Source organism: Oryctolagus cuniculus, chromosome 17, assembly GCF_051225735.1.
Source record: "Oryctolagus cuniculus isolate XC-2025 breed Fujian yellow rabbit chromosome 17, ASM5122573v1, whole genome shotgun sequence".
Lineage (NCBI taxonomy): Eukaryota > Metazoa > Chordata > Mammalia > Lagomorpha > Leporidae > Oryctolagus > Oryctolagus cuniculus.
Window position 1 is genome coordinate 14,726,697 of NC_142883.1, and position 25,978 is coordinate 14,752,674.

At 61.5% G+C, this 25,978-nt stretch overlaps 1 protein-coding gene across 1 annotated transcript in view; it reads left to right on the forward strand.

The window, feature by feature from the left end:
- Window positions 1-25,978, forward strand: part of SCN4A (sodium voltage-gated channel alpha subunit 4) — a 42,951-nt gene that overhangs the window by 13,262 nt on the left and 3,711 nt on the right. Inside the window, exons 2-24 of the mRNA XM_089316802.1 lie at window positions 1,836-2,486; window positions 2,572-2,689; window positions 2,808-2,898; window positions 3,180-3,308; window positions 3,801-3,892; window positions 5,416-5,697; window positions 6,333-6,396; window positions 6,629-6,770; window positions 7,487-7,696; window positions 8,582-8,735; window positions 10,327-10,565; window positions 12,104-12,277; window positions 13,011-13,367; window positions 17,645-18,136; window positions 19,850-19,982; window positions 20,534-20,688; window positions 21,132-21,305; window positions 21,792-21,914; window positions 23,074-23,352; window positions 23,616-23,669; window positions 23,858-23,995; window positions 24,517-24,621; window positions 25,083-25,353. Of these exons, the coding sequence (XP_089172928.1) occupies window positions 2,214-2,486; window positions 2,572-2,689; window positions 2,808-2,898; window positions 3,180-3,308; window positions 3,801-3,892; window positions 5,416-5,697; window positions 6,333-6,396; window positions 6,629-6,770; window positions 7,487-7,696; window positions 8,582-8,735; window positions 10,327-10,565; window positions 12,104-12,277; window positions 13,011-13,367; window positions 17,645-18,136; window positions 19,850-19,982; window positions 20,534-20,688; window positions 21,132-21,305; window positions 21,792-21,914; window positions 23,074-23,352; window positions 23,616-23,669; window positions 23,858-23,995; window positions 24,517-24,621; window positions 25,083-25,353 (4,249 nt within the window). The 5' untranslated portion in view covers window positions 1,836-2,213. The remainder of the gene's footprint in view (window positions 1-1,835; window positions 2,487-2,571; window positions 2,690-2,807; window positions 2,899-3,179; window positions 3,309-3,800; window positions 3,893-5,415; window positions 5,698-6,332; window positions 6,397-6,628; window positions 6,771-7,486; window positions 7,697-8,581; window positions 8,736-10,326; window positions 10,566-12,103; window positions 12,278-13,010; window positions 13,368-17,644; window positions 18,137-19,849; window positions 19,983-20,533; window positions 20,689-21,131; window positions 21,306-21,791; window positions 21,915-23,073; window positions 23,353-23,615; window positions 23,670-23,857; window positions 23,996-24,516; window positions 24,622-25,082; window positions 25,354-25,978) is intronic.

A 25,978-nucleotide genomic window follows, 5' to 3' on the forward strand; every position in this document is an offset into this window, starting at 1 on the left:
GCGCTGGTAGAAAAGGAGAAAGTACAGGGTCAGAGACGGAGCCCAGGGGTCACAGCACCGTGCACTTGAGCCGTGAGCTAAGAAGGAGGTCGGGGAGCAGGGAGAGCTTGAAGCGGTGACATTGGAGGAGACGGGACTTCTGGCTGTGATTCGGGATGAGGACGTGCTGAAAGGAGAAAGGGCTGAGTGGCGTGTCCCTCCCGTTCACTCAGCCATCTAGGCAGGCGATAAACTTGTATTAAGCAGTGGGCATGCTGGTGGCACAGATGAGGAGAATACCAAGGAGGGCTTCCTGGAGGGAGTGGTTCTCCTGTAGGCTGATTCTGGAGGAATGGACTGGAGCTCTCCAGGAAGACAGACAGGACCAGTGCTCCAGGCGTGGGGAGGGGATGAGAAACAGCTCGGCCCACTTGTGAACATGGAGCTGGTGTGGCCAGAGGGTGTGCGCATGTGGAGAAGGGGTAGGTGGCCAGGTAGGGGCGATATCTGCAAGGAGCCGGAGGGAGGAGCTTGCACTGACTTGGAAGCCGTTGAAAGATTTAAGGGGAGTGTGGTTGCGTCAGTGTTGTGGCTTGAGAACCCTAGGTGGTGGCTGTTTGAATGGAGGAGGGGGGTGCCGGCAAGCACATGGCCACTCCTGGGTGTGGCGACAAGCGGATGTGGGCATGTGGGAGGGGTAGTGACGGCGCAACTGTGAGGGGCTGTGTGAGGCGGCTTCAGGCTAGGCATGCGGGTGTGGTGCACTCGTGTGTGCGTGTGTGTGCACTCACGTGTGTGCATGTGTGTGTGTGCACAGTGGGGCCACTGAGCAGCTGAGGGACAGGGTGGGCAGGAATGAGCAGAGTCACTGCCTGGAAACACGATTCCCCGGGGCCTGGCAGGAGCAGCTGGGGAGCTGGCAGCAGGGGCGTGGCCAGCTCTGCCCAATGGCTTCGGCCTCTGTCTGTTGACCAAGGCTGAGAAGTGTCCGTGCTGGCCAGGGCAGGGCACCGCCGTGGCGTCTGGGCCTGCTCTGAGAGAGCTGCCCCTGGGGTCGACCTGGGTGTCTCTGGGGTCTGCCCCTATGGGCCCTGCAATGGCTGTGCCTGCCTGGGCTGTGGTGGTCTCCCCGTGCCTGCCTGGGCTGTGATCTTCCCTGAAAACAGGTTCAGGAGGGCTGGGCAGAAGGAGAGAGGGGCTTGGAGACACCTACACGGTGCTCACAGCCTCAAAGCCTCCCGGAGGTGCCTCTGTCCCCCATCAGGTCCCTGCATGGACCACAGCCACGGACAGACAGACAATGGAGAGCTGGCCCTGCCTCAGATGTTGGAATGGGCCATCTTGTCCCCAGGACCTTCCCTGTGCCTCCTCTCCTTCCGCATTGACATCTGTAACTCTCCTCTCCTTTCCCCATCCATCACCCTCCTGATCCCAGCCCCCCTGCCTGCCCAGAGGGTGAGATCCCATGAGGCCATGGGAGGGAGCTGTTAGGACCTCTTAGGACCCAGAGCCCTTCCTTCTTCCTTCTCCCAGCACAACCAGGCACCCAAAAGACCAGGAAAAGAAACAGCACACCCCCACATCTTCCTTTTCCCTTCCCTCCAGGCCAGGGATGCAGAGAAACCACATTCTTCCTTCTGCTGCCCCTGGCAGACATCACTAATCAATCACAGCAGTCTCTTTGCCCTGAGTCAGGCTGCAGCAGCACAGGTAGCCGATGTCAGCTGATCCACATGGCCGTCAAGATAAAATCCATCTTCTAGTTGTGCTTTAAGCCGGTCTCAACAGGCCCCTCACCCCAGCCCGTCTTGAAGGCTCACGGGTACAGGTAGCTGTGATGTTCTGTGTCCCTGTAGGTTGAAGCCACACTGTTCCCGGAACCCTGGGCCAGGAGGTGTTTGAAGGCCCCAAGTCCCTGAGGCCAGGAGGATCTGCTCGGTTTGCTTTTGATCCTGAGGGAGGCACACCCCACTGCCAGGCAGAGTGTGGGGTGGTGCCCGGGGCTCGGGGGTGATGGTCTGTGCCCGACACCTGTGCCGCAGCAGCAGCAGCAGCCGAACCTCACAGGCACCGCTCCCGGTTCTCACAGGGCCTGCACACCCCCCTCCGCGGCCCAGCCCCTGGCCAGGCAGGAGGTAAGGAGTGGACAGCAGGCCCAGCGCTGGGTGGCTGCCCTGCACCCCAGGGCCCCGGCCACCTGCCACCCTCCAGGCCCCTGAGCCCAGGATGCGAGGATGGCCAGTTCATCTCTGCCCACCGTGGTGCCTCTGGGCCCCGAGTGCCTGCGGCCCTTCACCCGGGAGTCCCTGGCGGCCATAGAGCGGCGGGCGGTGGAGGAGGAGGCCCGGCAGCAGCGGAACAAACAGATGGAGGTGGAGGAGCCGGAGCGGAAGCCACGCAGCGACCTGGAGGCCGGCAAGAACCTGCCCCTCATCTACGGGGACCCCCCGCCCACGGTCATCGGCATCCCCCTGGAAGACCTGGACCCCTACTACAGTGACAAGAAGGTCAGGCCCGGGAGGGCTCCGTCCGCCTGTCTCTCACCCACTGTCCGTCTGTCCCCCGGCCTCACAGCCTCTCTCCCCGCCTCAGACCTTCATCGTCCTCAACAAGGGCAAGGCCATCTTCCGCTTCTCGGCCACGCCCGCCCTCTACATGCTGAGCCCCTTCAACATCGTCCGGCGCTGCGCCATCAAGGTGCTCATTCACTCATATCCTACCCTCGTGGGAGAGGCAGGGAAGGGAGGGGGGATGGGGTGCTCTGGGCCCGGGGACCCTCTGCCCTCCTCCCCTTCCCACCTGCTCCCTCACTTTCCTTGACCCTCCCACGCTGTTCAGCATGTTCATCATGATCACCATTCTGACCAACTGCGTGTTCATGACCATGAGTAACCCGCCCGCCTGGTCCAAGAACGTGGAGTGAGTCTCCCCCTCCCCAGGCCCCCAGCCCGGGGTGGGGGTGCCTCTGAGATGCTCGCAATGAATGCTCTGTCTTCCGGCGGGACATACACCGTCGCAGGGACCCTCACCAACACCTTAAGACCCCTGCCCCCCCGGTGGGAGGTGGACCTCACTAACAGCCTTGCCAATATCTCAGCCCTCTGGTGGCTGGTTCACTCTCACAGCCCCTCACTCCTCTGAGGTCTGCCATTGTCACACACGCACACAGCCCTGGCCCTGGCTGGCTCTCCCCCTGCCAGGTACACCTTCACCGGGATCTACACCTTCGAGTCCCTCATCAAGATGCTGGCCCGAGGCTTCTGCATCGATGACTTCACATTCCTCCGGGACCCCTGGAACTGGCTGGACTTCAGCGTCATCACGATGGCGTAAGCAGGGGCCTGAGGCTGGGGTCGGGGAGGGGAGGGGAGAGGAGGGGCTGGCCAACTGGGCTGACCCTCTCAGAGGGGCCTTCGAGATGTGGAGGGTAGACGAGGCGGGAGGGGCGCCCAGGTCAGTTGTGCAGATAGTGAACTGTGCAACTGTAGGAGCTGCTGTTCCCAGGGCCCGGCTCGGAGCCTCTCTGTGTTGCATGGAGAACCACAGCAGGCAGCCTGAGCCATGTCCTGTAGGCCCTCACCTATCTGGGCAGCGCCATCCTGGCCACCCCCACTCCCCAGCAGCAAAGCTCTGTCACTCTACTTCCCAACTCTGGGGCTCCCCTAGGAACTGTAGGGGTGTAAGACCTGCCCCAGTCCCCCATGGTGACCCCAACTGCAAGGACTCCTTGAGAATCCTCACTGTGGGCCTGGGGGAGCCCCAATTTCAGCCCTCCCATCTCCCCTGGCTCTGACACAGCCCTCCCCCCAACCCCGCCCCAGGTACCTGACGGAGTTCGTGGACTTGGGCAACATCTCAGCCCTGAGGACTTTCCGGGTGCTGCGGGCCCTGAAAACCATCACGGTCATCCCAGGTACTGGGGTGACACAGGGACCCTCTGCCTGGACCAACAGACCTGCCCCTTGCTCACACCTGGAACCTAGCACTCGAGTTCCAGGAGCCTGCGCCAGGGTTATGACTCTGCTGGGCTGTGTGTAAGGCTCTCCCCACGGCCTGGACCACAGGGGGCTGGCACAGCCGGAGAGCAGGAAGGGCCCTCGGTGGGAGCTGGGTGTTTCCCCACAGCTTAGCAAGGTGGTGGAGCCAGACTGCTTGGGTTCAACTCTCCCTTGCACCCGTCTGTGACCTTGGGCAAGTGTTTGACTTGCTGTGCCTCAGTTGCCCCATCTGTGAAACGTGGATGGTAGTAGTACCACCCAGTGGGTTACTTTGAGGTTAGGGACTTTGAAGGAGGGCCCGGCACAAGGGATGTGACACATAACAGAGTTAGCCTCACAGTCAACGCCCGTGTGCCACGCTGGAGTCCTGGGTTCCACACCTGGTTCTGGCTCCTGACTCCACCTTCCTGCTAATACAGACCTGGGAGGCAGCCGTGATGGCTCAGGAAACTGGGTTCCTGCCACCCATGTGAGAGAGCTGGGGGGAGCTTCCGGCTTCCAGTTTCAGCCTGGCCCATTCCCAGCCGTTTCAGGCATTTAGGGAATGAACAAGCAGATGGAAGCACCTTCTCTGTCCCTCCTCGCTCTCTGCCTCTCAAATAAATGATTTTTTTTTAATTTGTTTGAAAGGTAGTTACAGAGAGGGGAGGGGAGAGAGAGAGAGAGAGAGCGCGCGATCTTTCATCTGCTGGTTCACTGCCCAAATGGCTGCAACAGCCAAGCTGAAGCCAGGAGCCTGGAGCTTCCTCTGGGTCTCCCACACGGGTGCAGGGGCCCAGGCACGTGGGCCATCTTCCACTGCTTTGCCAGGTGCACCAGCAGGGAGCTGGATCAGAAGTAGAGCAGCCGGGTCTTGAACCGATGCTTATATGGGATGTTGGCATCACAGGCAAAAGCATTTTTTTTTTTAAGATTTATTTATTTGAAAGTCAGAGTTACACAGAGAGAAAAGGAGAGGGAGAGAGAGAGAGAGGTCTTCCATCCAATGGTTCACTCCCCAATTGGCCACATCGGCCGAAGCTGTGCCAATCCGAAGCCAGGAGCCAGGAGCTTCTTCCGGGTCTCCCACGCAGGTGCAGGGGCCCAAGGACCTGGGCCATCTTCTACTGCTTTCCCAGGCCATAGCAGAGAGCTGGATGGGCAGTGGAGCAGCCGGGTCTTGAACCAGCACTCATATGGGATGCCGGCGCTTCAGGCCAGGGCATTAACCCACTGCACCACAGCGCCAGCCCCTAGAAGCTTAATCTACTATGCCACAACGCTGGCTCCCTCAAATAAATGAATTTTTCAAACAAATAAAAATGCAGACTGAGCAGAAACCGCTCTGTGGGGGCTGAACTGAGCACACAGCGCAGCCCGCTGAGCCATAAGAGCAGGCACGGGCTCGGGGGGATGGCCACCCTGCCCCACCCGCTGCCCACACTGGTGCCCTCCCCAGGGCTGAAGACGATCGTGGGCGCCCTGATCCAGTCCGTGAAGAAGCTGTCAGATGTAATGATCCTTACCGTGTTCTGCCTGAGCGTCTTCGCCCTGGTGGGGCTGCAGCTCTTCATGGGGAACCTGCGGCAGAAGTGTGTACGCTGGCCCCCGCCCTTCAACGACACCAACACCACGTGGTATGGCAACGACACATGGTACGGCAACGACACGTGGGACGACGGCCGCGAGAGCTGGGCCAGCAACTACACCTTTGACTGGGACGCCTACATCAACGACGAAGGTAAGAGTGGACAGGTGGGCAGGCGAGGCGGGGGGCCTGTCCCAGCCCCTGCCACAGCTTCTCGTGACGCACATAGCCTGGCGAGGACCTGAGCTGAGATCTGTCCCTTGTCAGCTTGTGTCACCTCTGACAAGTCACTCGGTCTCCCCTTGTCTGCATCACACGATGTGCTCACACCCTGGCAGACCCCCGGCAGGCACCACCTGGAGATGCCCTATTGGCACATGCAGCCTGCACAGGCACACACGTGAGACACACACTCCCACACAGCCACGCGTCCTCCCCACAGTGCCTCCGTGCAGCTGGGACAGTGGTGCCCCTTCTGGAAGCCAGCCCCAATTCACACTGAAATCAGGGCTTGGTAGCCTGAGGCAGACACATACGGGTCCCTTCTGGCTCCGTGCGTCCTCACTGGACACCCACACTCGCGCTGAGCTGCCACTGTTTGGGCCAGAGCTCCCTCCCCATCTCTTGTGCGGAGACCTTAGAACCTGGAGCTGTCATTATGGGAGGGGGAGGGGCGCCCAGAGGACACCTATTTGGGGTACATGGCGCACGGGTGTGCAGTGGGTGCGTGTGCCCGCAGTGTGCCTGCGCGGGTGACACGCCTCCTTTGTGGCATTCGACTTCCAAAGGGAACTTCTACTTCCTGGAGGGCGCCAACGACGCCCTGCTCTGTGGGAACAGCAGTGACGCGGGGTGAGTGATGCTGGGGAGGCAGCAGGGAAGAGGGGCGTCCCAGGTCTTGGAAGATGGGGGATGGGAGATGATCAGGGACTGGGACTTGGGCTGGACGGGAGTCAGGGAAAACCCACGGACGTGGAAGGACTACTTTCCAGACTGGGGACATAGGTGGGACTGAGGGTTCCCCCCTCTGGGGTCGCACACATGTCTCCCAGCTACAGCTCTCTGCCCCCCATCCTGTCCCCAGGCACTGCCCCGAGGGTTACGAGTGCATCAAGGCTGGGCGAAACCCCAACTATGGCTACACCAGCTACGACACCTTCAGCTGGGCCTTCCTGGCGCTCTTCCGCCTCATGACACAGGACTACTGGGAGAACCTCTTCCAGCTGGTACAGCCTCCCCTGCCCCCACCCCTCCACCCTGCAGGCCACAGGTGACCCCAGCATAGCCATCTGCTCTGTAGGACCATAGGTGCCCCTGCAGCTTCTGGGAACCCTGAGCACCTGTCCAGAGCTGGGCCACAGCCTTCCTCACCTTAAGAGCTGAGGTCTGGGCCTGGCACAGGCTTGGGTCCAGGAAACCCTGGGCCTCACGGAAACCAGCAGGGCAGCTGGGAAATTCACCCCTGCCCACGTGCAGGTACAGCCGGCCTCCGCCCGTGTGGGGTCCGCGTGCACTGACCCGATCACCGTGGATCAGACTGTTGGAGGGGGAAAAGTACCGTGCCAAACACGTCCAGGCCGATTTCCTTCTCATTCGTCCCTAAGCAATCAGCATGACAAGCATTTACATAGTATTTATGTCATAAAGTCTACAATTCAAGACATTTCCAAATACAAAAAAATTTGAACTACAAACTTCAAAAAGTTCATGGAAAATGCACATTGTAAAAATGTATGGATTTAAAACTGTTTTTCTGCACCAAAATCGGGTTATCTTTTCATGCTGTTTGCCACGGACTTTTGGAAGTATTTTAAGTTCCCTGGGACGTGGCGTGGCCTGCCCAGGATGACCACATCCCGCCTCAGGGGCCTCCTAATTGGAGGTATGAGAAGGGGCTGCGGGTACCACAGGTCCTCTCCCCTGCTTCTCCCCCAACTCCCAGACCCTGCGAGCAGCTGGCAAGACCTACATGATCTTCTTCGTCGTCATCATCTTCCTGGGCTCCTTCTACCTCATCAACCTGATCCTGGCCGTGGTGGCCATGGCCTATGCAGAGCAGAATGAGGCCACCCTGGCCGAGGACCAGGAGAAGGAGGAGGAGTTCCAGCAGATGCTGGAGAAGTTCAAGAAGCAGCAGGAAGAACAGGAAAAGGTCTGGACTCGGGGCGGGGAGGCCAGGGCCCCGCAGACCCCCGCCCTCTGCCTGGGCTGCTGAGCGACCGGCTTCTCCCAGGCAGGCTGGGGGGGGGGGGTGCGGGTGGCAAGGCAGGGGGAGCAGAAGGCTCCAGGCTGGAGGCTGCGGTGGAATGGGTGGGGTCCGGGCAATAGAAAGAGGCTTTTCCTACCTCATGCCTCAGTTTCCCGTCCCTATAAGGCATCTGGAGCAGTTCCGCCGGAAGTAGCCTTCCAGTCAAAGGCCGGTTGTTTCATGATTCTCTCTGGGTAACACGCGGCTCCACACTGAGCGAGAGGCAGGTGCTGAGACCCCAGGCAGCGGCTGCACAGTTACTCATCTCATTCAGTGCAGGGTCCAGGGTGCAGAGAGCTGAGTGAGGGGCTTCCCAGCTGAGGGTCCCCGGTCACCCCCACCACCAAGGCCCGCCCCTTCTCCATCCGCTCTAGGTTTGTACAGGCCAAGAGGAGCTGCCACTCCAAAGGATTCAGGGGCAGGCTTTGTGGTGCAGTGGGTTAAGCTGCTGCTTGGGGCATCTATCCCACACTGGAGTGCCGGGGTTCCCTGCCTCTGCTTCCAACCTGGCTCAAGTGCTGTGTCCCGACATCCACCCACATGGGAGACTTAAATGGAGCGCCTGGCTCCTGGCTCCAGCCTGGCCCAGTCCTGGCTGTTGCAGGCATTTGGAGAGTAAACCAATGGATGGAATGTCTCTCCCTGTCTCTCTTCATCTTTCAAATAAATGCAAGTTAATGAACATTTTTTTTAAAAAATAAAAGATTCAGGAAGAAGTTTTGAGAGCGAATTAGTCCAGCTCCCAGCTCAGAGCCGGACTTCATGCCCATCACCCTTGCTGGTCCACAGGCCAAGGCCGCCCAGGCTCTGGAAGGTGGGGAGGCAGCCGGGGACCCCACCCACAGCAAAGACTGCAACGGCAGCCTGGACACGGCGCCAGGAGAGAAGGGAGCCCCGAGGCAGAGCTGCAGCGCAGAAAGCGCCATTTCAGACGCTATGGAGGGTGAGTGCCCTGCCCGACCCCCACCCCACACTCTGCCTAACATGCCCAGCGGGCCACTCAGGCTCCTGGGGGCAGGGAGGGGCCGCGCTGGACCCAGCTTCAGGAGGACAGTAACTTAATCTTGGCATCATCGAAGAAATGGCTGTGATAAATATAGTCCTGTCTGAACCGGGCCCAGTGCTGGCTGAGAGACCGGGCTGCCGTGGGCACTGGGGGCTTCCGGGAGGGCCTTGGGGGCTGCCAAGGGCTAATGAATGCGAATCAGGAAGGCCCAGCCTTCCGGAAACTGGAGCTCCGGCTCCTCAAGTGTTCTCTGGGCAAAAGGCAAAGGTGCTAGGTGGAGTCACAGAACCCCTCCGTCCCCGTGCCACCCCCAGGGTCAGAAGGAGACTAACCATGCGGTAAGAAGGGAAGAGGCAGGGGACACTGGGTAGGCAGACGGATGGATGGATGGACAGACCGCATGGGACCAACTAGAAAGAGACCCACGGAGGGAGGGAGGGCAGATGGGAAAGCAGCTCAGGCCTGGAGAAGGGATTGGCCCCCTCCTTGTACCCAGAAGGAGTTGGGGTCCCACAGGACTCTGAAACCTCCAGAGGGAAGCATCTCACGTGGCCTTGTGTCCCACCTCAGGTGCCTGTGTCCCACCCAAGAGCACCCTGGGAGTTCTGGGCCCAGCCCTGCCACCAGGGAGAGCTTTGTGAGAAGGTTCCATGGCAGACACTGGGATAGGTGCAGTAGCGGACGAGGGGCGTCACCTCAGTCCAGAGTCTGCCCCCAGCCACAGGAGAGGCTGGGTTTTCTAATTCCTGATGGGGCTGGGGGTCAGCTATCCTCACCCCTGGGGCAAAACGGTCTCCATGGGGCTGCCACCCACTCCGGTTCCTTGTTTCCACCTGTGAAGTGGTGGCACCAGTAGCTATTTACCTCGTCTGCTTTTGGTGCTATGACGTCATGCCTAGGCCGAGACACACCCATAAGCCACCACTGGGACTGGCTGGGGACAGTATGGAGGTGCCGGCATTCCTGGCCCAACACCCTGCAGTGGCCTCCCGCCCTGTCCCTGGGGACTCTGGGACCCAGCCAGAGACCAGGGCGTCTCCCCAGCCAGGATCACTGCCCAGGGCAGCTGGCAGGGAGTGGGAGCCCAGCCCAAGCTCACTGAGGGGCGGGGCTCCAGGGCTGCTCCAAGAAGGCGGGGCTTGAAGTGGAGCCTGGAGGCGGGCCTTTGAGGTTCTTAATGCTAAGGGGCGGGACTCAGGATGGGGCTTCAAGGGGGTGGGACTTCAGGTGGGGCCATGAAGGAGGGATTTTTTAGGAGGGCGGGCCTTGAGAAAGACATGCCTGAGGGGCGGGGTTTCATGGGTGAGCTTTTGAGATTTAGCACAGAGAGGAGGGGGCTTTAGAGCTACATGGTGGGGGGAGGGGGCAGCAGCTCCAGGGAGGGTGATGCACCAAGAGGAGGTGGGACTTGGAGCAGGCCACACTAGGAGTGGTTGAGATACGGTGCAATGAGGTATTTGGAAGGAAGACCAAAGACGCTGGGGAGGAGAGAACCCTCAGCAGGTAGCTGTTACCTCCCCACCCCCAGAGCTGGAAGAGGCCCACCAGAAGTGCCCACCTTGGTGGTACAAGTGCGCCCACAAAGTGCTCATATGGAACTGCTGCACCCCTTGGGTGAAGTTCAAGAACATCGTCCACCTGATCGTCATGGACCCCTTCGTGGACCTGGGCATCACCATCTGCATCGTGCTCAACACCCTGTTCATGGCCATGGAGCACTACCCCATGACCGAGCACTTCGACAACGTGCTCTCTGTGGGCAACCTGGTAGGGAAGGGCCGGGGCAGGGTCACGCGGGCTGCCTGGGCTGTGTGGAAGCATGGGGCACTATCTGGGGGCCTATGGGGGACAGCTGCGTTATTTTGCCCGTATATGAGGGAGCATGAGCTGGGCGAGGGAATATCCCAGATTTAGGTTTTGGCGTATTTGGAGACAAGGGGAGTTGGGTGAGGTTCTGGGCCTGGAGAAAGAGATGTGGATTTGGGAGTGTGGAGATGGTAGAGGGGGTGGTGACAGGTGTCTCCACTTGCAGAGTTTGTCAGGAGCTTCAGAGGGACCAAGAGATAGGGCAGTGCAGCTCCCAGGCCCAAAAGGCCCCAGCTCACCCTGGAGGGCCCAGGGAGCAGCCCCCCAGCCCTCATCCATCTCCGGGCATGGCCTGGCGGCTCCCCTGCCCAGCCCTTCTCTGTGCCACTATTGCTATTGTTGACACACACTGATCCCCGGGCTGATCTCTGCCCATTAGGAGCATTAGCACCTCATTGCCAGCCCCGGTGGAGCCTGACAAAAGGAAAAGCAGCCGCCCCAACTCCTCCAGCCCTGCCCCACCCTTCTCATTCCTCTGCAATTCTTCCAGGAAGGCAAATGGGCGCGATGCTCCCCCTGCCCCGCCCCAGAGTCAGGGAGTAAGATCTGGGGCCAAGGGGGAGAACCAAGACTGGGTGGGTGACACGAGAATCAGACCCCTGGCTCCGCAGCCTTCGAGGAAGGCACATCAGCCCCACAGAGGTGCCCAAGGCAGCCATGGCCAGGCTGGGCCGCAGAAGCAAGGACGTGCTCTGGACGCAGCACAGCTGCTGGGTGTGCGTGATGGGCCGGGCCGCCCGCCAGCCCACCCACCCCCTGCCCACACTGTCTTGCTGTCTGGGCACCTGCCACGGCCAGGGACAGCTCCTGGGAGGGGCTCAGCATGTGCCCAGGCAGGCTGCAGACCCAGAACAGCTGATGCCTGGCAGGAGGGCGTGCCCTGCCCTGAGAGCCTCTGGGGGCTTTGGAGCCCTCAGACCCCCATGTCTGGAGTTGAGGGGAGAGCGCTGGCCTTCTCATTCACTTTGTGCCTCTTGGTTCCTGCCCTGGCCCTTTGAGTCTGCTAAGGCTGGCTGGGTCCCAGGGCTGGAGCCGGCAGAGGCAGGAGACAGAGCTGAGCTCCCTGAGAAGCGGGTGGTGGGACTGCCGCTCACCTCCCTGAGCCCCAGGCACTCGCCTGCGACTGAGAAGCCAGTGTGACAGCCCCTCCCTGCTTCACAGCGTGAGCCGCACGGTGCTCTGAGGTCGCTGAATCTCGTCGTCCGACCAAGAGCCAGCTTCAGGGACTTGCCCACAGTCACGAGGCCGGCTGTAGGTGGCAACGGGCGTTGTGTCCCTCAGCTCGGCCCTGTGGCATGGCCGTGGGTACCTGTCACATACTCCCGTGGATACCACTTTCCGCCCCTCTCAGGAGTCCGGACCCCTCCCCTCTGCCCCCACAGGAGCCTCCCCAGTGCTCCCCGAGGCCCTGAGACTGGGACACCCCTGCCTCCCCGCAGGTCTTCACGGGCATCTTCACAGCCGAGATGGTGCTGAAGCTGATCGCCATGGACCCCTACGAGTATTTCCAGCAGGGCTGGAACATCTTTGACAGCATCATCGTCACGCTCAGCCTGGTGGAGCTGGGGCTGGCCAACGTGCAGGGGCTGTCGGTGCTCCGCTCCTTCCGTCTGGTGCGCGACATCCCTGGGGCCCGGGGCTGAGAAGGGTTAGGGAAGAGAAACCCAAGCAGCCGTGCAGCCGGAGATGAGGCCCCATCTGCCCCAGGCTGGGAGAAAGGGAGCCCTCTCTCCTTACCACACCGGGCAGGAGCCACCAAACAGCCCAGGAGCGGCACTGGGCTTGGTTCCTTAGTGTCCCCGGGGGGCAATGGGGCAGGAACTTCAGCCCCATCCTGGAGCCCTGTGAACAGGCCCTGGAAGCTCCTGAGGAGTGAGACTGGAGCTTTGGAGCTAGCGCCTCTCTCCTGCTCTGTAAAGAGCGCGTTTCTTATTGTTTAACTTTGAGGCCTTTCACACATGCACAAAAGTCCTGAGAACGTATAGTGACCTCCAAGCACTCGCAACAACCATCAGTGCTTCTAGGATTCTTTAATCTGCAACCCCCTCCCCCGCCATTTTTCTTAGGCGGCAGCGTGTCAGTGCAAATCCCAACAGTATACGTTAATTTCCAAATGCTTCAGCCTCTTTCACAGATAAGCAGATTTTCTCTTTTGAGCACGTGAAGAGCATCAGGTAGTAGAATATGAGTATTCCCGTTTAGCAGAAGGGCAAACTGAGGTCTCCAATCACTTGGGGCGTGGGTTTGGACTATCAAGACAGCAGTTTCTGCTAAGGATGGGGCTCCCTCGGGCGGGGCCAGTGGTCCCTGGACCTCATTCGCCCTTGCCCTCCTCTTGTCTGGCAGCTGCGAGTCTTCAAGCTGGCCAAGTCGTGGCCGACGCTCAACATGCTCATCAAGATCATTGGCAACTCGGTGGGGGCGCTGGGCAACCTGACGCTGGTGCTGGCCATCATCGTGTTCATCTTCGCCGTGGTGGGCATGCAGCTGTTCGGCAAGAGCTACAAGGAGTGCGTGTGCAAGATCGCCGCCGACTGCAGCCTGCCCCGCTGGCACATGTACGACTTCTTCCACTCCTTCCTCATCGTCTTCCGCATCCTGTGCGGGGAGTGGATCGAGACCATGTGGGACTGCATGGAGGTGGCCGGCCAGGCCATGTGCCTCACCGTCTTCCTCATGGTCATGGTCATCGGCAACCTTGTGGTGAGTGAGGCTGCCGGGCCGGCCGAGTGGTTGCTCCACGCGTGCCCGGGAAGGGGCTAACCTGTGTCCCATTCCTCTCAGGACCTCACGCAGGCTGCAGTCCAGGGACCCTTTCCCTGCGAGAGTGAATTTGTCTGACACTGGTGATGTTTGATTCTTCTCCATCTCTCGGTGATTCTGACTGTAACCTGCTTAGGGGTCACCTGAGAATGTCTTACATCACACACCCCCACCCCCGCCCCAGAGTCTGAGCAGCAGCTCCGGGCGGGGGCCTGGGCATCTGTACTTCTGCAAGCCCCCACGACCGCACTGTGAGGGTTGTTTGTTCTGTTTTGTTGAAGTGTATTTCTTTATTTGAAAGGCAGAGTGACAGAGAGAGAGAGGGAGAGAAAAAGAGAGATCTTCCATCCACTGGTCCACTCCCCAAATGGCCACAACAGCCAAGGGCTGGGCCAGACCGAAGCCAGGAGCCTGGAACTCCACTGGGGTCTCCCATGTGGGTAGGTGGGACCCAGGTACTTGGGCCATCATCCATTGCCTCCCGGGGCACATTAGCAGGGAGCTGGATTGGGAGTGGAGCCGCAGGGACTCGGACTGGCAATGATATGGAACGCTGGCACTGCAGATGGTGGCTTAACCCACTGTGCCACAGCGTTGGCCCCTGAGGAACCCTGGTGTTTTGGTAAGATGCCAGGATAGTGAATCAGACAGACCTGCCTTCCAATCCCAGCTCCTCTGCCAACATCTGAACCAGTGGCCGCCCTCGAGTTAGGCTGGGTTCTTTGTGAGACAGAAGACAGATATTAGGTAGCCCCTAGGGCCACTGGGAAGATTGACCACAAGGCACAGTGTGGCACAGGACCAGAACCCTTGGCCTTCTGGTCTTCTTCTACCCGCTTCCTGTCCTCAGGGCTTGGCGTGAGGGGGTAGGTGCAGGGAGGTGAGGGGCAGGGGCTGAGCGGCATTTCTGGGGAGGCCTGACTCCTCCCCTTCTGGATGCAGCAGTGGGGTCACTCCTGTCAGGGTCCTACAGAGCTGTTCCCAGATGCCCCTGCGGTGGCCAGCACTGCCCTAGGCAACAGGGGTGGGGAGGACGCACACGCAGCCCTACGCTGCTCAAGGGCCTGTGGCACCTTCGGGCTGCTGGGTCAGCACTTCTCAGATGTCGCTGAGCTGCAGCGGGCGGAGGGCGGAGGCTGTGGGATAACCAGAGAGGAGGACTCGGGGCTGAGTCCCTGGGCTGGGGTCCAAGGTTGGGGGGAGCAGGGGAAGGTGCCCCAGCCGGACCTTGGGGCAGGAGTAGAGGTGGGGGGGACAGGGACTGAGCTGAGTAGAAGTTTGTGCAGACAAATTTGCAGACCTGGGGGCGGCTGCAGGAGCCCGTGGAGGCTTCTGTCTGTGTGTAGGAACCCATGATGGTCTCACAGCCCCACTTGCTGCTGGGGAAACCCCGAGCAAGCTGTTGACCTTCTTAGGGGCTGTGCCTGCTCAGCTGGAGAATGCGGGTGCTGGGGTGGGCGGCCACGAGGATCCCATGACGCACGCGTAAGTGCTCAGCAAAGCTCTGGGCCCGTGAGACGCACGGCCCGCGGGAGGTGGTGGTGGGGTAGGTGCCAGCCCTCATCCGGTAGGTATTGGGCTCCTACAAAAGGCCGTAGGCCGGTCCCTGTGCAAAAGGCTTTACTGCATTAGCCCTAATCCTCTCGACAGCCCTGTGACACAGGTCTTATTATCCCCACTCTCGGGATGAGGTACCGCCCAGAACCGCACTGCCCAGGCGGGAGCTGAGCCGCGCCTAGAGCGTGGGTCTGCTAACTGCTGTAACCGTAACCTCCGTATCAGCGGTAATCGTCACAATGACAATAAGGATGACGACAGCTGACATTTGTCTTGCCTCGACCCAGGCTGCTGCGCGCATTGCACATTCACTCGCGTAACCCCTGCAGCCGCCCTCCGAGGGATGGCCAAGCTGTTGGAGACCAGAAAGCAAAGGCTCAGGTGAACTGGCAGTGCCTGCCGGGGCGGAGCCCGAGCAAGCCGGCTCGGCTCTCCCTGCCCCAGCACGGCCTCCGCGTGCTTCTCCCTCCACGCTCGCACGCACACGCAGGCCCCCTGCTCTGCCTGTGTGTGCCCCGTCTCCATGAGCGGCCTGCCCCCCACGCACGCACGGCGGCCACATTTTCCAACCCGGATCTGTGTCTCTTGCCCTCTGTGCACAGGGAGTAGAGTGGCCGGAGAGGTGGCGCAGTCAGTTCCTTGGGCACTGTCCCTTCCCTCCCCACCCCCAGGCCTCAGAGAAGCAGGTGTTGCCAGAGGGCACCAGGGCACCCTGCCAGGGAGCGTGTGGGGACCCGTGCCCTGAGTCCATGGCGCTTGGTCACTTCCTGTGGGTTACTAACGTGAGGAGGAAGTGACTCGGTCCTAGGTAACCCACCCGGCAGAGCCCCCAGAGGAACATGACCCCCGCCCCCTTCCACTCTCCCCACCCCCACCCCTCGCCTGAGGCGGCTATTTCTGTCCCAGCAGAGCCGTGTGCAAACCCTGCTGACCCAGAGAGCAGCTAATTCCCATCTCAGATGTGTTTCTGGCAACTGGATGCCTCCCCCCACCCCCACCCCGAGAGAGGGAAAAGCAATGGAAAGACCAGTACATGGTCGCAGGGCGCAAAGACAGCGTAGTTAGGGGACACAGGGCAGCACCTGCCCCCACCCCACCCCAGCGTATTCTCTCCGAAGAAGGTTTCAACACATTCCTTAAAGAGACTATGTTAACGTGGCAGTTAAGACAATGACAAAAAGACCTTGAGACTCACGGAGAATGGCCGGCGCCGCGGCTCACTAGGCTAATCCTCTGCCTGCGGCACCAGCACACCGGGTTCTAGTCCTGGTCGGGGCGCCGGATTCTGTCCCGGTTGCCCCTCTTCCAGGCCAGCTCTCTGCTGTGGCCCGGGAAGGCAGTGGAGGATGGCCCAGGTGCTTGGGCCCTGCACCCCATGGGAGACCAGGAGAAGCACCTGGCTCCTGCCTTCAGATCAGCACAGTGTGCCTGGAGGGTGAACCAACGGCAAAGGAAGACCTTTCTGTCTCTCACACTGTCCACTCTGCCTGTCAGAAACAAAACAAAACAAAACAAAAAAACTGAGACTCACGGAGAAGATGGTCAAAGGTGACAGATTCACACACGGTCTCCCCCACACACACACACTCCCTCACATTGACATACACCCAGCCCTGCCCCAGACCTCCCGGGGTGACAGCCTGGCCATGTCTATGACTGGCAGGACTTACTTTGCTGCCCAAGGATGGGTGGGCTCATAGAAGGGCACCCACCGCATTGTGGCCTGTAGGGCCACGATGTCTCCCTTTGTAGTATAATGAAGGGTGCCTTCTCACGGTGTGCAGTGACCGGGTTCCAGTCCTGAGCAAGCCAGTCCGCCTCTGCAAGACTGTTCCTTTGTGTGTCAAATACTGAGCTAGCCTCGGGAGCCATCGCGGTCTTGTATTACTGCACACGTAGTAGCAGCGAGCATTTCTGAGTGCCTACCAGGGGCTCTCCATTGTCTGTCTGCCAGTTGTTACCACAAGGCGAGGAGTACTAAAATCATCCCCGTGTTATAGAAAGGAAACTGAGGCACACAGCGATGAAGCAGCTTGCCTCAGGACACACGGCCAGCAAATGGGGGTTCAGAGCCAGACAGCACTGTGCCCAAGCCTGTGTGCCCCCACAAGATTGTGTTAGCCTGATCAAGCGCCGGCCTCCACCTGCTGCTGGCAGGGGCTCATTAAGGTTCTGTCCACCAGAAATAAAGCTTGGAGATGCTGAGCGGAGTCCAGTGACCTCTTAGGTCCATTCGAGAACCAGCAGTAGGCGCGGTAGGGGAACCCCGAGGGGAGACGGGGAGCGAATAGCCATAGTGAATGTGCCTTCCAGAGCCAGAGAGGGCTGGCGCCCGAGCACCCCAGGGGCGCAGGGCCTAATGAGAGTCCCACTCAACAGATGGAAAGGTTTGTGAGGTTAAGTCGCAGAAGCTTGGAGACTGGAGCCCCGTTCTTTCTTGTGCATCCGCCCAACAGAGGCGCAGAAGGAGTCCCAGCCACCCCGTGCGCCTTGGGCAGCACTGTCCTGTCATATGCCCGAGCCGCAGCTGCCTTATCTGCCGAGTGGGGCTGATGAGGACGGTGCTCCCCCTTGCTTTCCAGCGTCCCCTGTGCGGCAGGTCTGATCTGTGCACTGGGGCCCAGAGGCTGCGCTGAGGCTTCCCGCCCTCTGCTCCCCAGGTCCTGAACCTGTTCCTGGCCCTGCTCCTGAGCTCCTTCAGTGCCGACAGCCTGGCTGCCTCGGACGAAGACGGCGAGATGAACAACCTGCAGATCGCCATCGCTCGCATCAAGTGGGGCATCGGCTTCGCCAAGGCCTTCATCCTGGGGCTCCTGCACGGCAAGATCTTGAGCCCCAAGGATATAATGCTCAGCCTCGGGGAGCCCGGGGGCGCTGGGGGTGCTGGAGAGGCTGGGGAGAGCGCCCCCGGGGACGAGAAGAAGGAGCCGCCCCCTGAGGAGGAGGAGGACAAGGACCTGAAGAAGGACAACCACTTCCTGAACCACGTGGGCCTGGCCGACGGCCCTCCCCCGGGCATCGAGCTGGACCACCTCAACTTCATCAACAACCCCTACCTGACCATACAGGTGCCCATCGCCTCCGAGGAGTCCGACTTGGAGATGCCCACGGAGGAGGAGACCGACACCTTCTCGGAGCCCGAGGACAGCAAGGTGAGCCCGCCCCGACGGCGCAGGGGACAGATAGCCCTGGCTTCAGAATTCTCCATCCACAAGTCCCACATCCTCTCCCGGCCTCATTTTCTCTGTCTGTGAGATGGGCGTGCTGGTGCCCACCCTGTGGCGTGCTGAGAGTCTCGAACGGTGCAGAGTCAGCTCTCTGTGAGTGGCCAGGGTCATCAGCGTGACTGTAATATGCGCTGGTTACCATCACTGGCCCTGCCTGAGTCTCTGATCTCTTCCCTTCACACCTGTCCCAGAGTGCCACCCTGGTCTCTCACCAGCAGGTGGTGCTCTTGGGCAGGAGGCGCCAACCTGCGCCCCCTTGGCCCTGGGACTGTTGGACCCAAGAGGCCCCTTTGAGATCCCCCTGCGGGCCTGAAGCCCCCGCCAAGTCCCTGCCAAGATCATCTGTTTCTGCTTAGAGCCCATCATGGGGGGGGGGGGGTCCCCACCTGCCAGTCAGAGACTCGGAGGAGAGGAGCCGGAAGGCCCTGGGAGATGGGGACAGAGAGAGCAGAGAGCTCTGGCGGATCCTTGGGGCGGGGGCCCTGCCCTACCCTGCCCCAGCCTTGCCAGGTGAAGAAGGCAGGTAGCCGTCATGGCCAGGTGCTAGGGCTGAGCCTGGGTCCCTGCCTGGGCCTCCCAGAGGGGCTGACTCGGAGCCCCCTGCCCCAGATCAGTCCTGGGCCTGGCCGGGCACCGGAGCCTAAGGAACTTTGCCCTAAAGGCCTTTGCCTCCTTGTTCCCCCCAAATATGTGGCATGCTCGCCTACCAGGGGGCCGAGCGCCTGTGGGCTATAAATACCCTGGGAAACGTGGCACCGGCCTCGACCTCGGTATGAGGAACTCGGGGAAGGGAGGGGTTGGAGAGCACCCGGGTCCCAGGCTCTGGGAGGGGAGGGGGCTGGGACTTTAAAGGGGGGATTCCGGGAGGGACGGTGTCCAGATGGAGCCAGCAGCTCAGCGGATTCTCTGGCTGATGTGCCACTGTATGCCTCAGTTTCTCTTTGTCACCTAGGAACAAGGTGTCCCCCCCCCCCCAGTTCTCCAGTCACTGCCTTGGATACAGAGCTGTGGCCCCTGCACCCCTTCCTCTCCAGAGGCCTTGCCCCCAGCCATGAAGGGGTCCTCCTTGGGGAGTGGAGGCTGGGCTGGGGTGTGACCTGGGACAACACCACGAGGAGGTGGGGGAGACATGGCTCAGCCTCCCCCCACCCCACTGCGATCAGGTTCCCTTGGCACCAGACTGGGGCTTTGGCTGTGGAAAATTTTCCATGGCTTCTGGATCCCTTAGCCAAGCAGACCCTGGGGCAGGGGAAGGCTCCGGCCCGCACGAGGGGCCCTGCCCGCCGCTTGTCCGCAGGCTGTGGCAGCCCAGCCCCGTCTTGGCCCCTATGCGTACCCCTGCCCCTCAAAGCTACCCTCAGGCCTCTTGTTCCTCTGCCAGCCCCTTCATGCTCCTAAGCCCCCCAGAGCCCCCTGCCAGCTGCGCCCAGCCCCTCCCTTACCCGTGGCCCTCACCAGATGTGAGTGCCACAGTGTGCTGGGGCCCGGCGTGGGCTCCGTGACCCCTGGCTGAGTGAGCGAGTGAGTGAATGAATGAATGGTGATGAGTCTGCTCCAGCTCTTTGCCCTCCCTCGTGGTGGGAGGATGAGGAGGTCTCTGGGGACGCCAGGGTCACGTGACCCTGTGGCCCCCCGCAGAAGCCGCTGCAGCCCCCGGACGGGAACTCCTCCGTCTGCAGCACGGCCGACTACAAGCCCCCTGAGGAGGACCCCGAAGAGCAGGCCGAGGAGAACCCCGACGGGGAGCAGCCCGAGGAGTGCTTCACCGAGGGTGAGGGCGCAGCCCCCGTGCCTGGGGGTCGTGCGCCTGCAGGGGGCAGCCCAGGAGCCCGCGGCCCTGCCCTGCCTCCCCCGGGGCGCACCAGAGGAGGGCAGCACTGCCCAGATGGTGCAGGCTGGGGAGTGCAAGTGGCTGCCCCTGAGACTCCCCACTCCACTCCCTCCACTCCCTCCCCCACACCTCCCTTCTGCTCCCAGTCTCCCCTGCACTGTCAGAGAGAGAGGCCTGGCCTGTCCCTGTCCGTCTCCGGACAACCCCGGGGAGCAGTATTTTTGTCCAAAGTCTGCCTGGGTGCCGGGAGGACGGGGACAACTGGTGGCCTGAGCCCCTGCTTGCCAAATGTCTCCCTCTGCGTGTCCACCCCTAGCAGCAGTTGACGGATGGGTGGAGTGGGCTGTGGGGCTGGAGCTGAGCCCCCCCCACCACGCGAACCAGATGGAGCCCTGTGTGCAGGAGAGGCCTGGCCCCAGGGCAGGGGTGGGGGCGGGGGCGGGCGACCAGGCAGCCCCAGGCCCATGCCCAACGCCTGCCCCCACCTGCAGCCTGTGTGCAGCGCTGTCCCTTCCTCTACGTGGACATCTCCCAGGGCCGCGGGAAGCAGTGGTGGACCCTGCGCAGAGCCTGCTTCAAGATTGTCGAGCACAATTGGTTCGAGACCTTCATTGTCTTCATGATCCTGCTCAGCAGTGGGGCCCTGGTAGGCACCACAGGGCAGGGGCGGGACAGGCCGGGGATGGGGACCAGGCTGGAGGGCTGCAGCCCAGACAGTCTGGAACCCAGGGAACCCTGAAGGAACTCACCTGGGCTTCAGGCTGGGTTCTGGAACATTGTGACTCAAAGCGACAGGTGGTCCTGGTGTGCTGCCCTGGGCGGTGGGGAGGTGGGGCTGGGTTCAGGTAGGGGTCACTGTGAAGACCTCAGCATATCGCTGAGAGCTGCCATCCGTGGGCGTGGGAAGGGGGACCCAAGGAACTCCCGCCTTGGGAGACTCGCTCCTCCCTGGGGTGGGTGGCAGCAGCTGGGAGAATCCACACCTGGCCCACACAGCAGAGCCCCGGGGGCCGGCAGCAGCGGGCAGGGTGGGGACGTGGCTGCCGCCACAGCCTCCCAGGCTCCGGCCAGCCGTGCTGCTGTCCCCAGGCCTTCGAGGACATCCACATCGAGCAGCGGCGGGTCATCCGCACCATCCTGGAATACGCCGACAAGGTCTTCACCTACATCTTCATCGTGGAAATGCTGCTCAAGTGGGTGGCCTACGGCTTCAAGGTGTACTTCACCAACGCCTGGTGCTGGCTGGACTTCCTCATCGTGGACGTGAGTCCCCCAGCCGCCATCGTCACAGCCGAGGGCTGTGGGAAGCCCGAGGCCCCTGAGAGGCAGGACTTGGCCAGGACCGCAGGGACACACAGAGCCCAGATCGGCCCGGCCCCCCAGAGCTGGCCTCTCAGACACAGCTGCCCGGGGACAGGGAATAAGAGACTGAGGAGCCTTCTGTTCTATGGGAAGGACACCCCGGGGGACTTGGTGACCGGCCGGTGCGTGTGGCAGGTTCTCAGATCCTCTCTGATGGGCACACAGGCCCCGTGGGGCGATGGGTACTGCCCCCCCATCCTGTCAATCCCAGTTAGTCGATGACATCACCAAGATGGGACAGGTACCAACACTGCTGGTGGCAAACCAGAGGGGACCAGCCAGGAGCTGAGTGTCCGGGAGCCGCCTCCCCCAGTGGGGGGCCTGTCCCTGGGGGTTGTTGGGAGGCTGAGGGTCCTGTACCCACTGACGTGGCCTTTCTCTTTGCAGGTCTCCATCATCAGCCTGGTGGCCAACTGGCTAGGCTATTCGGAGCTGGGACCCATCAAATCCCTGCGGACGCTGCGGGCCCTGCGTCCCCTGAGGGCACTTTCCCGATTTGAGGGCATGAGGGTGGGTACTGAATGGCCTCTGCATGGCAGAGCAGGGTGCACGGGCACCTTCTACCTCGGCCAGTCCTGTCCAAAGGCCAGTGGCTGGTCCCCTACCAGCCCCCTGCCAGTGCTCAAGCCACTGGCCCACGTGCCTTTAGCTTACCTCTGCCGCCACCAGAGGGCAGCAGAGGGTGCAGCAGCTCCCAGGAGACCAGCGAGGCAGGAGCAGATGGGTGAGGCAGGCAGGCCTGTGGGTTTATGGGTGTCCCTCCCCAACCTCAGACTGGGCACCCCAGGGCTCTGAAACTAAAGCAAGTAGGAAGGTGCCTGCGCCCTGGCCCTGAGCCCACCCCCCCTTCAGCTCTGGGTCATGCCCTTGAGTTTGGGGTCAGTTTGGGCAAGATCCCCCAGGCCCTTGCGAGCGGAAATGGCAGGTAAACACGGGGCTTGAGCAAGAGACCTGGGACTTCCCCAGCACAGAGGGAGGCCTACTGGGAATGACAGCCGCCCGCAGGGACGAACCCCCGCCAATCACCACTTCTGGCCAGGGGCTCCTGCTCAGGCGAGGGCCCTCAGACCCACCAGAACAGGGAGATAACCTGCCCATGGCCCCGTGGCTGCTTGGTGCCACCAGGCTGTGCCACCTGTCGGTCTGGAGGTCATAATGAGAAGGGCCCAGCCCAGGCTGGAACACTTTGGGAGGCCAGTGTGACCAGGGCTGGCTGGGGGGCAGGGCTCCGGTCCTGGGGTCTTGCTGCTTCAAAGACCCCCAGTGGCATCTCCTCTATGCCTGCCTCTTATGCTGTGAGCGCGGAGCAGGGACTGTGTCACGTGGGCTGAGTTTCCTACGGGGGCCGAGGGAAGAGTGTTTGTCTCCTGCCTGGTGGCCCGTGACCAGGCCACTTCCAGAGAAGCCTGGCGCCCCCACCCTGGGCTGATGGCTCCAGCCAAGCAGAGCGTCCTCTCCAACCACCAGACCCGCAGCCCCCAACCCTACCCCCAACGCACCTTCATGCGGCCCGGCACATGGCTGCCTCCCTCTGGGCCTGGCTCAGATGGGCCCTCCTCCAGGAAGGCCTCCCTGAATAGCCAAGCCCAGCTCCGCCTGGTCCCCCGGGTAGTGTGCAGGTGGGGGAGAGGCTCTGACCGCTCCCCCCACCCCCGTCCACGGCCCTCAGGTAGTGGTGAACGCCCTCCTGGGCGCCATCCCCTCCATCATGAACGTACTGCTCGTCTGCCTCATCTTCTGGCTCATCTTCAGCATCATGGGCGTGAACCTGTTCGCCGGCAAATTCTACTACTGCATCAACACCACCACCTCCGAGAGGTTTGACGTGTCCGAGGTGAACAACAAGTCCGAGTGCGAGAGCCTCATGCACACAGGCCAAGTCCGCTGGCTCAACGTCAAGGTCAACTACGACAACGTGGGCTTGGGCTACCTCTCCCTGCTGCAGGTGGTGAGTCCGACTCCCTGTCCGGAGCTGACCGCCGGCATCTCCCGTTGTACCCCAGCCCGCCGTTGCACCTTGCTAAGGGGCTGTTCCTCCTGCTCCCGGGGCTGCGGGACCCGAGACCTTGCTGGTCTCTATATGATGTCTGCCCCATTGGGCTCTGGTGGCAGGCGGCCTCAGTGGAGGATAGGCTGGGGAGAGGAGGGAAGTGGATGGCAGATGGAAGCAGGGAGCAGCCCCCTCCTCTCACCCCTACTGCCCTCCCCCAGGCCACCTTCAAGGGTTGGATGGACATCATGTATGCAGCTGTGGACTCCCGGGAGGTGAGTGACGGAGCCAGGGTGGGGACTCAGACCGCAGCGAGACAGCGGCATGTGCCCTCTCCCCGCTGGCTATGCTGCTTCCGGGGTGGGGGGGTGGGAGCAGTGGGGGTGTCAGGGGTCCTGTGGCAGAGCTCGGGGAGGGGGAGAAGCCAGTGCGTGCCCAGCCCGCCCCTCCCTGCACCCTGCAGAAGGAAGAACAGCCAGCTTACGAGGTGAACCTCTACATGTACCTGTACTTCGTCATCTTCATCATCTTCGGGTCCTTCTTCACCCTCAACCTCTTCATCGGTGTCATCATTGACAACTTCAACCAGCAAAAGAAAAAGATAAGTACCAGCCCAGCCCGGGCCGCCCGGGCCTCCCCGCTTCCTCCCCGTGCCCCCAGCGTGGCCTGACGTCCTCCTGTGCTGTTGCTGCCGGCCTGGCGGAGGCACTGACCCTGGACCCCCCCCTTCGACCCCTGGGCCCCTCGTCCCTGAACCTGGTTTCATTGTCTAGAAAGTGCGGGCAACACAGCCTCACGTGCGGGGTTTCTCTAAGCACTCGGCGAGACCTGGAGGGAAACCGGCCCCACACAGGCTGCAAGGCGGCGCCAAACCCCTTCCCCCGTCACCCCGCTCCCCTCCCTGCCCCCTCAATCCCTCTTGGTCCCTCTTCCCATCACCCCCTCAATCCTGCCATCTCTGGCCCCGCCAGGCCCCTGCCCCTGGCCTCCCAGCCCTTGTGCCGGGGTGGGGGCTGCCTTAAGGGTCGTGTTTGAGGTAGGGGGTCTTGGAGACGAGGTAGGGGGTCTTGGAGACAAAGAAGAGGGGGCCACCCCAACCTCACGAGCCCTGTCCCTCTATACTTTGGAGGGAAGGACATCTTCATGACGGAGGAGCAGAAGAAATACTACAACGCCATGAAGAAGCTCGGGGCCAAAAAGCCTCAGAAGCCGATCCCCCGGCCCCAGGTACCGCTGATCAGGGCTCCTCTCCCTGGTTCCCAGCCAGGGACTCCCAGGAGGGAGCTGGCAGCCAGGCTGTGCCCCTGGCAGAGCAGGGTCCACCTGCGGAGAGGGTGCCTCTTTGCGGCTGCACAGACACCCCAGCCCCCAGGGTCCATCCTGCTTCTTACCTGGAGCCCTTGGTGGCCTCTGGGGCAAGTCCCCTACAAGGGGGGAGGAAGAGGATGTCCAGACACCCTGAGGGATGACTGGGGGACCTTGGAGGGAGGAGGGGCCCAGAGTGAGGGCGGAAACGCCGGGAGCCCACAGAATGGCCGTCCATCAGTGAGCTAGTGGTTCACCCCCCGCCCCGCCCCAACCGACTCCACCACGACCCCTGACGCCTCCCCCGTCTGCCTCCTCCCCATGATGCTGCCGTGCCGTTGTGCGTCCACCCCGTGTGCCTGCGTGTGGGCTGGGCGCTGCAGAACAAGATCCAGGGCATGGTGTACGACCTGGTGACCCAGCAGATGTTCGACATCATCATCATGATCCTCATCTGCCTCAACATGGTCACGATGATGGTGGAGACGGACGACCAGAGCGAGCTCAAGGTGGACATCCTCTACAACATCAACATGGTCTTCATCGTCATCTTCACGGGCGAGTGCGTGCTCAAGATGCTCGCGCTGCGCCAGTACTACTTCACCGTCGGCTGGAACATCTTCGACTTCGTGGTCGTCATCCTGTCCATCGTGGGTGAGCGGGCCTGGGCCAGGCTGGCAGGGTGGCTGCAGGACGGGCCACTCAGGACAGCCCCCCACCCCCGCACCCACACACACGCACACGGGGGATCTGCCACTCAGTCTTCTTAAATTTTTTATTTGCTTGTTTATTTGATTTGAGAGAGGGAGACAGACAGACAGACAGACAAAGGACAGCCAACTGCCTCCTGCTGGTTCATTTCCCGAATGCCAACAGTGGTCAACAGGGGCTGAAGCCAGGAGCTGGGCACTCAACCCAGCTTTCCCACAGTGGGTGGCAGGGACTCAAAGTCGTTGAGCCCTCGCCTACCACCCCCTAGGGTGTGCCTTAGCAGGAAGCCGGAATCGGGCGCAGAGCCAGCACGGAAACCCAGGCCCTCCCATGCAGGATGTGGGCATCCCAAGTAACAGCTCACCTGCCAGGCGCCAAGCGCCGGCCCCTTTCACTGGCTCCTGATGCAGAGGCGGCACACAGGAGCGGGCCACAGGCAGCACGTCACTGCACACATGTGGCTGCACTTCCGGACACACGCTGACCAGTAGACGCACACTCAGTGCCCGTGTCCTGAGTGAAAGGCCTAAGACGATGGTTTTAGTCTGTGTTCGTGCTGGAGAACTTC